The sequence below is a fragment of the Pleurodeles waltl genome, chromosome 5 (genome assembly GCF_031143425.1).
Source record: "Pleurodeles waltl isolate 20211129_DDA chromosome 5, aPleWal1.hap1.20221129, whole genome shotgun sequence".
Classification (NCBI taxonomy): Eukaryota; Metazoa; Chordata; class Amphibia; order Caudata; family Salamandridae; genus Pleurodeles; species Pleurodeles waltl.
Genome location: NC_090444.1, coordinates 63935824 through 63950710, shown reverse-complemented (window position 1 = coordinate 63950710; position 14887 = coordinate 63935824). Strand labels below are relative to the sequence as shown.

General features: G+C 46.5%; 1 protein-coding gene across 1 annotated transcript in view; it reads left to right on the top strand.

Annotated features, from left to right (window-relative positions):
* Positions 1-12918: 12918 nt before the first annotated feature.
* Positions 12919-14887, top strand: part of KRTCAP3 (keratinocyte associated protein 3) — a 41638-nt gene continuing 39669 nt past the window's right edge. The window contains exon 1 of the mRNA XM_069233573.1: positions 12919-13138. Coding sequence (XP_069089674.1) covers positions 13078-13138 — 61 coding nt within the window. The 5' untranslated portion in view covers positions 12919-13077. The remainder of the gene's footprint in view (positions 13139-14887) is intronic.

The window sequence follows — 14887 nt, the reverse complement described above, 5'->3', positions numbered from 1 at the left end:
TACTTAGAAGTATAATCAACCAAAACAATGACAAATCTTTCCTTAAAAGGTAAGGCTTCAAATGGTCCAATCAAATCCAGCCCCAATTTGTGCCAAGGTTCATCTGGGATAGAGACAGGTGATAAAGGAGCAGTTCTTACACTTTTGGACTTATCATTACTTGCACATTGTATGCAATTTTTGACAAGTGCTTCCACCTGTCTATCTAAACCAGGCCACCAGTAACATTCTCTGACACTTGCCTTAGTCACGTTTCTACCTAAATGTCCCTCATGAGCCAAGTTGACTAACTTTTCATATAATCCTGCTGGTGGGACTAGTCTTTCACATATATACAAATTGCCCTCAACAATACTTAACTCATCCTTGACATTCCAAAATTCTCTAGCACCTTCTGAACAACCACTTAAACAAGGCCAACCTTCCACCACGTAATCAGAGACCAACTTACGAACAGCGCCCTTCTCACATTCTAAATACCATTCTTCTTTATCAATAGCTGATTCTTTGACCCACAATATCGGAACTTGGTCATCCGTAATGTGATCTGCCAAAGGCGATCTGGAAAGAAAATCAGCTGGAACATTCTTCTTCCCAGGCAAATACTCAACCTAGAAATTATATTCCATCAAGTTTTCTACCTAACGTTTGATATGCGGAGTTGTGTTTTCAACACTTCGGGAAGCAAATATCTGAACCAAAGGTCTGTGATCACTTCTAAGCACAAATGGTAAACCCCATAGAAAGTACTTAAAATGATTTGTAGCCCACTTGCAAGCCAAGGACTCACGCTCTATGACAGAATAATGTTCTTCTGACTCCTTAAGTGAATGAGACGCAAAAGCTACAACTCTTTCTTCACCGTCCACGATCTGTGGGAGAACTGCACCAAGACCCTTCAGGCTCGCATCAGTGGACAACACGGTTTTTCTATTAGTATCAAAATGACCCAAAGTGGGCATTTCTCCAATTTTGTTTTTTACAAAATTAATGGCTTCTTCACATTCCGAAGACCACTCAAAACTCATACCCTTTCTTAGCATAACCCTTAAGGGTTGTGTTAGACCTGACAGCCTTAGGGTAGTCACCCCTAACTTTTTGCCTGCCTCCCTCCATTTTTTTGGACACTGTTTTTGCTGGTTTATAGACTCTGTGCACTTTACCACTGCTAACCAGTGCTAAAGTGCATATGCTCTCTCCCTTAAAACATGGTAACCTGGAATCATACCTGATTGGACTATTAATTTACTTATAAGTCCCTAGTAAGGTGCACTTTATGTGCATAGGGCTGGTAAATTAAATGCTACTAGTGGGCCTGCAGCACTGGTTGTGCCACCCACTTAAGTAGCCCCTTTTTCCTTGTCTCAGGCCTGCCATTGCAAGGCCTGTGTGTGCAGTTTCACTGCCACCTCGACTTGGCATTTAAAAGTACTTGCCAAGCCTAGAACTCCCCTTTTTCTACATCTAAGTCACCCTTAAGGTGTGCCCTAGGTAACCCCTAGGGCAGGGTGCTGTGTAGGTAAAAGGCAGGACATGTACCTGTGTAGTTATATGTCCTGGTAGTGTAAAACTCCTAAATTAGTTTTCACACTACTGAGAGGCCTGCTCCCTTCATAGGCTAACATTAGGGCTGCCCTCATACACTGTTGAAGTGGCAGCTGCTGATCTGAAAGGAGCAGGGAGGTCATATTTAGTATGGCCAGAATGGTAATACAAAGTCCTACTGACTGGTGAAGTCGGATTTAATATTACTATTCTAGAAATGCCACTTTTAGAAAGTGAGCATTTCTTTGCACTTAAATCCTTCTGTGCCTTACAATCCACGTCTGGCTGGGCTTGGTTGACAGCTCCTTGTGCATTCACTCAGACACACCCCAAACACAGGGTACTCAGCCTCACTTGCATACATCTGCATTTTGAATGGGTCTTCCTGGGCTGGGAGGGTGGAGGGCCTGCTCTCACACAAAGGACTGCCACACCCCCTACTGGGACCCTGGCAGACAGGAGTAAACTGAAAGGGGACCTGGTGCACTTCTTAGCCACTCTTTGAAGTCTCCCCCACTTCAAAGGCACATTTGGGTATAAAACAGGGCCTCTGCCCTACCTCATCAGACACTTGCTGGAGAAGAACCCTGAACCAGAAACTACATCCTGCCAAGAAGAACTGCCTGGCTGCTCAAAGGACTCACCTGTCTGCTTTCTACAAAGGACTGCTGCCTTGCTGTTGCCCTGCTGCCTTGCTGAACTCTTGTCTGGCTGTGAAAGTGCTCTCCAAGGGCTTGGATAGAGCTTGCCTCCTGTTCCCTGAAGTCTCAGGACCAAAAAGACTTCTCTCTTTTACTTGGACGCTCCGTGCGCCAAAAATTTCGACGCACAGCTTGTTTCGCGGCGAGAAAAACGCCGCACACCGACGCTGATCGACGCGACGCTCTTGGGACGATCGAAGATCCGACGCACGGCCTCGCAAGGACAACGCCGCCCGACCTCTAGAGGAGAAATCGACGCGACGCCTGCCGTGAGATCGTAATTTCAACGCGCAGCCCCGCAGATCGAAGTCTAGAGGAGAAATCGACGCGACGCCTGCCGTGAGTTCGTAAATTCGACGCGCAGCCCCGCAGATCGACGCACAGCCGGAGAACAAGCAGGAGAATCCACGCACAGACCCGGGACATCTGGTAATCCCCGCGATCCACGGAAAGAGACTGTCCACGCGCCGGAAAACGACGCCCGACTTCCCCGCGTGGAAAATAACGACGCAAGTCCGTGTGTGCTGGGGAGAAATCGACGCACACACCCTTTTTCCACGCACCTCTTCTCTTGTGGCCCTCCGAGGAGATTTTTCCACTCCTAACCAGGTACTTGTGCTTGAAAGAGACTTTTGTTACATTCTAAAGACTTAAGACACTTTATATCACTTCCCTGTGATATTTCTACAATTTTCCATTGCAACTTTATTCTTTTTGACCTACAATTATCCTGATAAATATTATATATTTTTCTAAACACTGTGTGGTGTATTTTTGTGGTGCTATATGGTGGTATTGTATGATTTATTGCACAAATACTTTACACATTGCCTTCTAAGTTAAGCCTGACTGCTCGTGCCAAGCTACCAGAGGGTGGGCACAAGATAATCTTGGATAGTGTGTGACTTACCCTGACTAGAGTGAGGGCTTTTGCTTGGACAGAGGGTAACCTGACTGCCAACCAAAAACCCCATTTCTAACAGGTTGCACCACACTCACAAAACTCTTAATGAATTTTGAATAGTATTCAGCAAGACCTAAAAATGATCACACCTGATCCTTGTCTGAAGGTGTAGGCATAGATGTAATTGACTTGGCCAATGCTAGTTTAGGTTTAATACTGTCACCAGAGACAGTGTGACCCAAGTATGAAACTGTTCCAACCCTGAATTTACAATTTTATCTCTTCAAAGTCAACCCCTTTTACTTTAACCTCCTCAATGCTTCTCTTAGAGCTGTGTCATGTTTATCTTCATCTTCACCATAGACAAGCATATACTCCTGGAAAAACAATACCAAATCTAGACCCTTGAGCACTTCCTTCATTACTCTTTGGAAACATACAACAGCCAAAGCTAGTCCAAATAGCATCCTAACAAACCTGAAAGCTCCCAAAGGCATGACAAAAGATGTAAGATGTCTTGAGTCTTCATGGAGTATAATTTGATGATATGCTGCAGACAAAACCATCACACTAAATACTTTGGCCTGAGACAGCATCATCAGAGTTTTGTTAATATTGGGTAGTGGTTGACGATCCACCCATATAAACCGGTTGAGACCCCTCAAATCCACACACATTCATATTTTTGATCATTATCCTTAGAAACTAAAACAATAGAAGCTAACCATTCTGAGGCATCAATTTCTTCAATAACTCCCAAACTCAATAACCTATTAGGTTCATCTTGCAGTGGGTTTAACAACAAGTATGGTACTTTTCTTACTTTATGCACTACTGGTTTCCCTTTGGAATTAGGTGTGAAGGGTTGGGGAGGAGTAGCCTCCCCCAGCCTCTGGAAATGCTTTGATGGGCACAGATGGTGCCCATCTCTGCATAAGCCAGTCTACACCGGTTCAGGGATCCCCCAGCCCTGCTCTGGCACGAAACTGGACAAAGGAAAGGGGAGTGACCACTCCCCTGACCAGTACCTCCCAGGGGAGGTGCCCAGAGCTCCTCCAATGTGTCCCAGACCTCTGCCATCTTGGATTCAGAGGTGTTGGGGCACACTGGACTGCCCTGAGTGGTCAGTGCCAGCAGGTGATGTCAGAGACCCCTTCTGATAGGCTCTTACCTCTCTTGGTAGCCAAACCTCCTTTCTTGGTAGCCAAACCTCCTTTTCTGGCTATTTAGGGTCTCTCCTCTGGGTATTCTTCAGATAACGAATGCAAGAGCTCACCAGAGTTGCTCTGCACTTCCCTCTTCGACTTCTGCCAAGGATCGACCACTGACTGCTCCAGGACGCCTGCAAAACCACAACAAAGTAGCAAGACGACTACCAGCAACATTGTAGCGCCTCATCCTGCCGGCTCTCTCGAATGTTTCCTGGTGGTGCATGCTCTGAGGGCTGTCTGCCTTCACCCTGCACTGGAAGCCAAGAAGAAATCTCCCGTGGGTCGACAGAATCTTCCCCCTGCTAACGGAGGCACCAAAAGACTGCATCACCGGTCCTCTGGGTCCCCTCTCATCCTGACGAGCGTGGTCCCTGGAACACAGGAGCTGGATCCAAGTGACCCCCACAGTCCAGTGATCCTTCAGTCCAAGTTTGCATGTCTCCTAGTTCAGCCTAAGCTGCTTTTCCATAGCTACCTTCTATCAGCCTAAGCTTCTAGAAACACCTCTATTCTACTAATAAGGGATAACTGGACCTGGCACAGGGTGTAAGTACCACAAGGTACCCACTATAAGCCAGGCCAGCCTCCTACACATGGCAATTAGAAGCAGTGTCCTTCATCTCCTTAGCTCAAAAGGTAGCATGCTCCATACTTTCCACAATGGTAATAGCTTCACGTAAAGAAGGATTTTTCACTAACAACTTTTCTTGCACCCTCTAATTGTTAGTAAACCGTGCAAGCTGATCCCTGATGAGAGAGTCAGTTAAATCAGCCAATTCGCAAGTTTGTGCTGAGGCTTTGATAGATGCAACATAATTTCCAACCCTTTCATCTTTAGCTTGTGTTCTTATGAAGAATTTGTGCCTTTCCATGAAAATGTTTATTTGAGTTCCAAAATGTTTTTTAAGCATCATGACTGACATTTCATAAACATCTCTGGGGTCACCATCAGCAGTGCCAATGGTAATTAGGTCAAGACTGTCATAAATGTTCTTTCCTTCAATGCCCAAATTATGTAAAAGAATTCCTTGTTTTCTCGCAGGTGAGAATGTTTCCCCACCAATTCCAATCAAATAAGATTCAAACAGATTGATAAATTTTTTCCAAGGTATCACAGGTTAACCTCGCTCAGATAAAAATTGTGGTGGTTGGGATAAATTGAGAGGAGCCACTTGTGACATATTGTAATTATTAATAATGCAATACAAAAAAATAACAAGGTAAATTAATAAATACCACCACTAATTAACCTTAAAACAGACAAATTGACTAAATAAATATATTAAAATAGTGTAATCACTAAAGGTCATGAAATGACTCAACTTCCAGATCACTTCCAGTGTTCCTTAGTTTGTATCAGGAAGTAAGGCCAGCGTTCCAGCCTCCTGCAATAATTCCTTCATTAAACTAAGAAATGGCCATTCCTCAGTTCGTGTAGCAGGAAATAAGGGTAGCGTTCTAGCTTCTTGCGGTAATCCCTTTAATTAAACAGGAAGTGGCTATGCAAGCCGAAGTGTGAGCGGATCCATACAATTCAACACACCGACATTGGAACTGAAGCTCCCACTCTCACGCCAAAGCTCCCACACTCGCGCCGACCTCAAGAATCGGTTATGGCGCTCAAAACAACACTGACGCTCTGACACTCGTGCCGACCTTGGCGCTCAAGACAAAGCGCAAGGTAATTCTCTCACGTAGTCAATTTCCAAGATGGCGTGCTTCCCCAGAAGCGCATGCTCATCCGCAAATATAAGAATATTGTATATTCTTCCTCAAACTGCAGTTTGTGCTTATCCTCTACCCGTGTTTCACAAAATGTGAACACGACACCCAGTGCCTCACCAGATTGGCAGCAGGAATCCACGGAATTTCACCAAACCGGCGATCAACTGCACGCTGAGGTTCACCAGGCTGGTGGATGCTTCAGTAACTCGTCGCCACTTGTCAAGGTGAGTCCAGTCTCATTTAGGTTCAGCCAAAAGTCTTTAATAACAAATAGCATCCACCAAGATGCACCACTGGCTTCTTCCTCCCTGCTCCTTCACCACCCGCCACGCAGAGAATCTCCTCGTCCTCCCCATTCTAATCTCTGACATCATCAGTCAAAGATCTTAAACCACAACAATATTCCTAATGAAACTTGATTAGATTTAATAAAGGCAGCTCATGAAGGGATAGTTTAGCACTACTGTATCAATGCTTCAGCAACAATACCAGTGCCTCTACTAACCAAAGTTAAAAAAATATTTGCAGCCATGAACTATTGCTCGACAGATAAAACATTCCACTGTTGCAAAACAAACAGGGACTCCCCTTACTTACGCTGAGAAACTATTTGTGGTAATTTTTTCTCGACCACATTGTGCCAACCAAGAGTGTTAACTGGTGCAAATATTTATTGGTTGCAGTCGATTCATGCTCCAGATTCCTTTGGCTTTGACCACAAAAGATTGCCACTGCTCGAGCTGTCATAAAAGACTTATAGTACCTAGTGGCAATGAGAGCAGTTCAAACCATTCATTTAGACAATGGTCCTGCATTCGCCACTAAAGCATTCATGGATACTGCGTCTGCTTTAGGAGTACAACTGTTATATTCACACCCTTTCCACCTGGAATCAAACCAGGCTGTAGAACGCACCAACAGTATGCTTAAACATGCCTTGACTGGTAGAATATTGGATAAAGGATTTATCTGGCTGCATAATCTATTTGGGGTTCAAAGGGCGCTAAACAACTTGCCTAGAAGAGTATTAGGAGGTCACACCCCATTCAAAATGCTCTTTGGAGTATCAACATATGTCCCTGGAAAGATGGGAGAGTTTAAATCACCTTTGGCATGAGTCGCTCTGTTGCAGAACATTCAAGAAACTAGAACTAAGTTGTCTAATGTGAAGAAATCTGAGTCTGCCACTAACAAAGATAAGATTTCTAAAGCTGCTGATGGGTGACTCCCCAAAGTGGGAAAGCTAGTTCAAAAAAAGATACTGGAAAAATAAGTCTTTGGGCCTTTCTACAGACCATCTGTTCCACTTCTTGGGGTTAATGACACTCAATAATAATTTGGCAGTCATTGTCTTGTAAAAAGACAAACAGAAATATGATTGATCACATCAGAAAGGATTATGTGGCTGATTCTGTTCAGCAGACCCAATTCCCACCAAGGTGCCTCCAGAATCGATCTCCCTACTCTGAAATGACTTTCTCAAGAAGAGTACAGCCACGCTGAAGTCATGATCCCTATTCCAGCAAATGAGGATCCTGCAGTGTCTCCGACATTACCCCAAGTACCAGTTTCAACAAGTAAACCTGATGCTGTGAATTCAACAGTTCCACCCATGGTAACCACTGCTGTGGTTTAATACAAGTAGCATGGATCAGCACGATATTGTGCTGCCCATATAGTCGCCAACCTGGCACACAGACATCAGTTTCTTTCATGACCGTTTCCACACACAAAACGTGGAGCCATGTAAAAATTAATCTTAGGCCAGAATGCAGTATCTAATGGGATCATTAGGGTGAAGAGGCCAGGTGGCGAGAGGGGAGAATGGGAGAATTGGTGAGGAACCCGCAATTAAATAGAGTCTCTACCAGAAAAGGCATTAAAAAAGGTGAATAACTTTATCTTCTGAAAGAGATTTCTAACTGCAGATTCCTCACCTCATATCAGATACCCAAGAAATACCCACTCAGGGTGGGTCTATGAATTGGCTGAAACCATAAAATCATGGAGCCCGGACAGGCAGACTCCCCTCTTAACAAACCTGACTGTCCAAGCAATAGTACTTCGTGAACGTGTTGAGGGACACTTACATAGCGGCTTGTCAGATGCCCAGGATAGCTACCCCATGGGCCAACGCAGTAGTAGCTGTCTTGGCCCCAGAGGTATGAGCCTGCAAGCCTTCAAGAGGTTGCCCCTTAGCTGATGTATAGTAGATCTTAATGCAGTGTACAATCCATTGAAAAATGGTACAATTCTGCACAACCCTTTCCAGCTCCAGTAAACTCAATGAAGAACTGACCATCTACCTACAGGTTCTTAGTGCAGTAAATGTATAATGAAAGAACTCTCTTTGGGTCAGGGCAATTGCGGTTCTCCTTCTGCTTGAAAGGATGAGGGAAGCAAAAATAGTAGGGAAAGTGATGCTCTTGCCAACATGACATGGGGTCACAACATTCGACAGAAAGGAATCATGTGTTTGAAGAACCAATTTGTTAGCTAAAAGGCAGGTGTACAGAGGGTGAACTGAGACTTGCTCACTGTTCCAGCAAATGCAAAGGCCACCAGAATGACTGTTTTGATAGTCAAGAGTTGTAGAGAACAGCTCTGTAGGGACTCAAAAAGTAGCACATGAGAAAGGTGAGGACCAGATTGAGGTCCCATTGGGGCATCACCAAAGGGGTAGAAGGTAACAAATGTTGCAAACCTTTCAGGAAACTAATTACAACAGGTAACTTGAACAAGGATGGTTGATCTGGCAGCCACAGGAAAGTTGAAATGGTCAATACATAACCCTTAACAGTGCACAGGACAAAGCCTTGCCAGGCTAGAGACAAAACAAACAGCAACACCTCTGACAATGGTGCAAAAAGGGGGTCACCCTGGCAAAAAGAACACCAAACCATGAACTTATCCCAATGACAAGGATATACGGTGGTAATGGAGGGATGTCTGGCTGCCAAGATAACATCACAGACCTTAAGAGGAAGATTGAAAACTTTCACCTGTTGCTTCTCAATCTCTTTGAATGAAGGTAGACAGTGTGCAGCTTTGGGTGCAAGACCCTGTCCTGTTGCTGCGGTAGGAGATACTCCTGAAAGTGCATCCTGACCAGAGGAATGATACTCATGCTGAATAGCTTGTAATACCAAACCCTCTGCACCCAATCTGGAGCCACAAGAATGACTTGGGCCAGGTCTGTCCTGATCTTATTAGAACTCAGGGAAGGAGTGGAATTGGCGGAAAGGCATATAGAAGTCCTGAAGTCCACTCGATATGAAATGCATCTCTGAATGAAGACCGCTTTGGAAACTCCAATGTGCAGAATTTATGACATTATGCATTCTCAATGGAGGCAAACAGAATGGGCCAAGATTCTTCCCAGATGGGGAAAAGAACTTGTGCTACCTTTGCATGTAGTCGCCACTTGTGATCCGCAAGGCATTGATGGCCGATTTCACCCGCCATGGTGTTCAGTGACCCTGCATTCAGGAAAATGTCCTAGGATTCCTGTCAAGCCCAGAGGTGAAGAGCCCCCACTCACAGAATCAATGACCCTGTCCTGTTTGTTGCAATAGATTAGTAATGTAATTGCACTGTGTCCAGAATGGTCCAAATGAAAGACAGCATCTGAGGGAGAACCAATGTGACGTTAATAATGAACCCCAGTGAATGAAGGAGGTTTGTGAAAGTCTGGAGTTGGGTGAGGACTCCCTGGGGTAAGCTCCCCTTCAAGTGCCAGTCATGAAGGTAGGGGAAAACTGGAACCCTCAACCTATGCATATGGGCTGCAACCACTGCCATTACTTTCATGAACACCCTAGGGGTACTGGTAAAGATAAAGGGAGCACAGCAAACAGGAAATGCTCATAGCCCACCATGAACCACAGGTACCACCTGTGGCCTGTATGACAGGTTTTGGAAATGTGCCTCCTGCAGATCCAACACCACCATCCAGTCTCCAGGTCTAGCGCAGACAGAGCCTGAGCCAATGTGAGCATCTTGAATTTCTCAAGTAACCTCAAGTAGCTGAGAGGGTGCAGGTCTAATATAATATGGAGGTTTTCATCCTTTTTGGGCACCAGAAAGTAGTGGGACTAACAGCCACACCCTACGTCTGGTCCAGACACCAAAGGAGAAAGGAGAGACAGTCCTTTATCAACCTGTTTTGGGATGGTGGTAAAGGTGGGGGGTTTACACAAATGGGAGGGTGTACACCTTATACATAATCTGAAGCAACCATTATAGCAGACTGTTGGGGCAGGTAGTGCCTGATCCTGCTGCTAACGGGATGCCTTGCAGGATGGCGGATGCACTAACTAGGCTTAGACGCTGTGGCAACCTGGAGGGGTGGTGGACTGGACAGCACCCTGGATCTGGCACCCGCAGTCCTAAGGCAGGGTGCACTATAAAACAGGTGAGGACATAGCTGCATGAGCACTATGCCCCTACAGTGTCTAAGCCAATTCTTAGACATTGTAAGTGCAGGGCAGCCATAAAGAGTATATGGTCTGGGAGTTTGTCCAACACGAACTCCATAGTTCCATAATGGCTACACTGAATACTGGGAAGTTTGGTATCAAACTTCTCAGCGCAATAAATCCACACTGATGCCAGTGTGGGATTGAATGAGAAATGCACACAGAGGGCATCTTAGAGATGCCCCCTGCATGCCAGCCCAACTGCTAGTGCTAGGCTGACCGGTCTCTGCCAGCCTGCCCCTTCCAGACTAGTTTCTGGCCACATAGGGTGAGTGCCTTTGTGCACTCTGTGACCAGGAACAAAGCCTGTCCTGGGTGGAGGTGCTTCACACCTCCCCCTGCAGGAACTGTAACACCTGGCGAGCCTCAAAGGCTTCCGAAACTGGACTGGAGGGGAAGGCATACCAGAGTCCGATGAGATGTCAGAGGAACCCACATCTCATTAATAATTTTCTGCTGGCTTAGGGTCATTTTCTAGGGAACTAAACTCTTCTTCTTCATCTCCCTCTCTCTTCTCATCGGAATGATAATTTAGGAATGGTAAGTCCAGGGGTAAGTAGGACCTGAATAGTGATGACATTGTTGTTGGATTGTGGCGGGGGCACAGGTTTGGAGTCGGGAATAATGGTTTCATCGTCAAGGTGCACCAGAGGCATCAAGGATGGAGCCAGAGTGGAAGGAACCAGGATGAAAGGAGGCATCTGTGACAGCATTAGTCTAGATCCAAGGGCAGATCCCGACACCCTACCTGGGGTTGGGGGAGAACCCACCAGCAGTAACCCAGCGGTGGCACCTCTTGATTCCATGAGGTCCAAAGGCACTCCAGAGGGAGTCAGTGGGCCGAAGATGGAGTGCATGGCATCATAAGTTCTTTAAGTTGGGTGGATGTCATTCTGGCTCCAAGGAACTTGGGATGGCACTGAGCATGCCCGGACACTGGCTCCACAGGTGGAGCGTGGGGGTGGGGCCTATGAGCACGGTGTTGTGGCTGTGTAGCTGAAGAATGCTTTGACTTCTTCTGGTGCTTCTTGGACTTACCCGTCTTTGAGGAAGAAGTCTTGAACTGTGAAGACCATTGTGGTTGGGAAAGGCTCCAGGAATGGCCTTGTGATCGCCCACAAGAGCACACCCAGGATCGATGTGGAACCTTCTTCTGCTGTGCTGCCAGGAGCTTCAATGCCTGCCCTCATATCACCTTCAGATTCATGGACTTGCAGTCGTAGCAGGCTTTGGGATCTTTGCTCAACCCCAGGAACTACAGGCAAACGAACTGTGGGTCAAAGAGAGACATCTGTGTGTGACATTCTCCACATGATTTAAACCCTCTGGGTTTGTTGGGAGACATATCCCTAGCACACTTGGAGCAACACTCTAAAGAGGACTCGACAAAAAGTTGAAAAAAGTGGTAAAAAAAAACTGCGCAAGATAGCTCTCCAGATCTGTGCTGTTGGAGCAAAAAGAAAGGAACCTTTGTGAGGCCAGCAAGGGTCATTGCGACGTCACTTTAGGTGCAAACCAAGTCGGTGGACACTACCTGCCGGCGCACAGATGTACTGCTCAACATTATCCTAATCCAATCTGATGCTTCAGGAATATTCTAAGGTGAGGAATCTGCGATCAGAAGTCTATCAGATTCTTCCTATTTGAGAGACACTTTAAATGAAGCTACAATCACTTCTCTGCATTATCCTTGCTAACTTAGTCAGTGTAACCAGCTATAAACTGCTTGACCTTTCACCCCAATGCAAACTAATGGATCTGTCTGATTTGTTGGTTATCTGTTATTCTTACCATGGTCATTATGTATTTTTGTTCTCACTATGCCAGAGTACTTGTTTGCAACTGAAAACTGCTGGTACTGTCCTATTATAACTATTGCACCCCTACAGAGAAATGCGGGCATTGTCCCTCTAAAATTAAAAAAAGTGCAGATACTCAGAACCTGTGAGTAGCAGCCCATTTAAAGCACTGTTCACGCTATATAAAACTGTAATAATAAAAGAAGATAAATTAAATCCATATATTAGACGTGTTGGAATACAGTTTCATTTAGATTGGCAAAACCAAACAAGTTGAGAAATCGTGTATGTTTAATCAAAAATGCAAAGGTTGAAGCGTAAGTATTTACACCTTAAGGTATGATACCAATTATGGTATTTTCCCTATATGTCATTGACTGCCCCTGAAAAACTGAAATGACAGCATATCGCAGCAGAGCGTCATCCTGCAGCAGCAGGTGCGGTAGACGTTAAAAGCAGGCGTCCACGTTAGGGCCAGACTGGTGACAGCGCCACTGCAGCCAGAGGGGGTGAAGATGCAGAGCCCTCCTGCCCCTTCCTCAGGAACAAGAGTCCATTGCCTGACCTCGGCATGGCGGCCTCCGGGCAGGCCACTGTCACGCGCAGACCCGAAGTGGAAAGGTGCGGCCGGCACGTAGTGACGTCCTCGTGGGGGCGGTGGCTCGGCCTGCAGGTGGGCGGTGACGTCACCGGGGGCGGGGCCACGCGCAGGTGATGCGCGCGGAGGGCGCCGGAGGCCGGGGTGTTCTCAACATGGCGGCGGTCTGCGGGTTCGGTGAGTGGAGGGGAGGCCTCGGGGGGTGCGGGGGCCCTGGGGGTCCCGCGGCTGCTTGGTCGCTTTTCCCCGAGCGGCTCCGTAACTTCCCGTCCCGGGGTCCCCGACGCTTAACAAGCTCCAACTTTCAATGACAGGTGGTGCCTTTGTTAGCCTTTATAAAGGGTGCTGCCTGAGCACATTGGCCTATGGGTTAGATGTAAAAATGTATCAAAATGCGCTGTGACTGTTCCTTTGTTTCGTGCTTTTTACATTCTCTGCCTCGGTGTGAACGTTTCCGTGGTGCTTTCATTCCGGGGCGCTGTCCCACAGCATCAAGGTATGACTCGCAGTGATGGCATTAAATTGGGTGTTCATCTGGAATTTGCTTTTTGATGACCCCATGTCCGTGGTGGGGGCGAGTGGCGGTCCCGCAAGTTCTATTGGACACATACCTGGTGGAGCTCCACAGTAACGAGCTGTTCGTGAAGATTACACTTTCAGCTTTGTTAGTGTTCGGCTTTGGGCAGTTGGTTTTCATCCAGTGGGTGACTTTAGTCCTGCAGGCTCTGAACTTGATATGCTTCTGGGCCTCTTGCCCATGAGGGAGAGAATAAGCTGTCTGTCGGCTTAGCAGAGGGCGTTGATATCAAATGGTGCTGGCTAGTGGGATCATGTATGCGTTGAAGAGTGTCTGCTCAGTGAGGATCTTTGCAGACCTCGGCAGATGCGGGTGTCTGCGGTGTGCGTTACCAGGCTGTCTGACTAGGTAGTTCCAGTCCGGAAGGAGCTGAGGCTTTAGAGCGCCCTTGGATTCTGATGTTATATAGTTGTTGGGTGGGAGACTGTGTCATATGCTGTGGAGAGGTCAAGGGGCATGAGTACAGCCACGTCTCCTCTGTCCCGAGTCCTGCAGGTGTCATCTGTGGCAGCAATGAGGGCACTTCACCTGCTGTGGTTCAGTCCGAAATCAGACTGAGTAGGTTGAGGAGTTGGAGAGAAACCATCAACAGACACCTCACTAAATATCTCAACAACCATTAGGACCTTTGCTGGGAACCGTAAGAGGGAGATCAGTCTATACTTGGCTAGAGTTGAAATGTCCCAGGAGGAGTTCTTCAGCAATTGGGGGGGGTGGTATTTGCTTGTTTCTTTTGTTTTTAATAAAAAAAATCTTTAAAGGGCTTACATCCTGCCCACACGCCATACATTACCTATCATTTGTAGGCTTCACCATTCACTCTCCTTTTCTTGCTTCTGACTGGTAAGCAGCTGCTTCTTATCTCATCAGGCAGAACTTCATCTCTTCTTTCCTCAATGTTGGTTATTCCCTGGAGCTCGGACTAAGTACCCCTTCCAGTTGGCAGTCACTGGTTGCCAACTGGTGCCCTTCCACTAGCTTGCCCGTGCTTCAGAGGTCCTTTTTACCTGTGTTCCCGTCTCCCCTAGAGTACATGCGTTTGTTAAGCATGAACTCTACAAAAAGGTAATGGGGCACTTCACATGAGCACCAGTTATATTTCAGACTGACGGGGAGAGATTACATGTTTTGCCCAGAATCACAGCATGTTGAGCCGACGCTGAGACTCTCACCCGGTTCCCCAGCTTCAGAGTTGATTGCTCCAATCGTTGCGCCACATCCTCTCTCATCCGCTTCATTGCCCAGTTCTGCTCCCTGCCTCCTCCCTCGTACGTTCCAGATTGTCCAAACAGAGAGAGAGATGTCTTTCTATTTACCAAACAAACAAGTACAATATCAACAAAATTAAG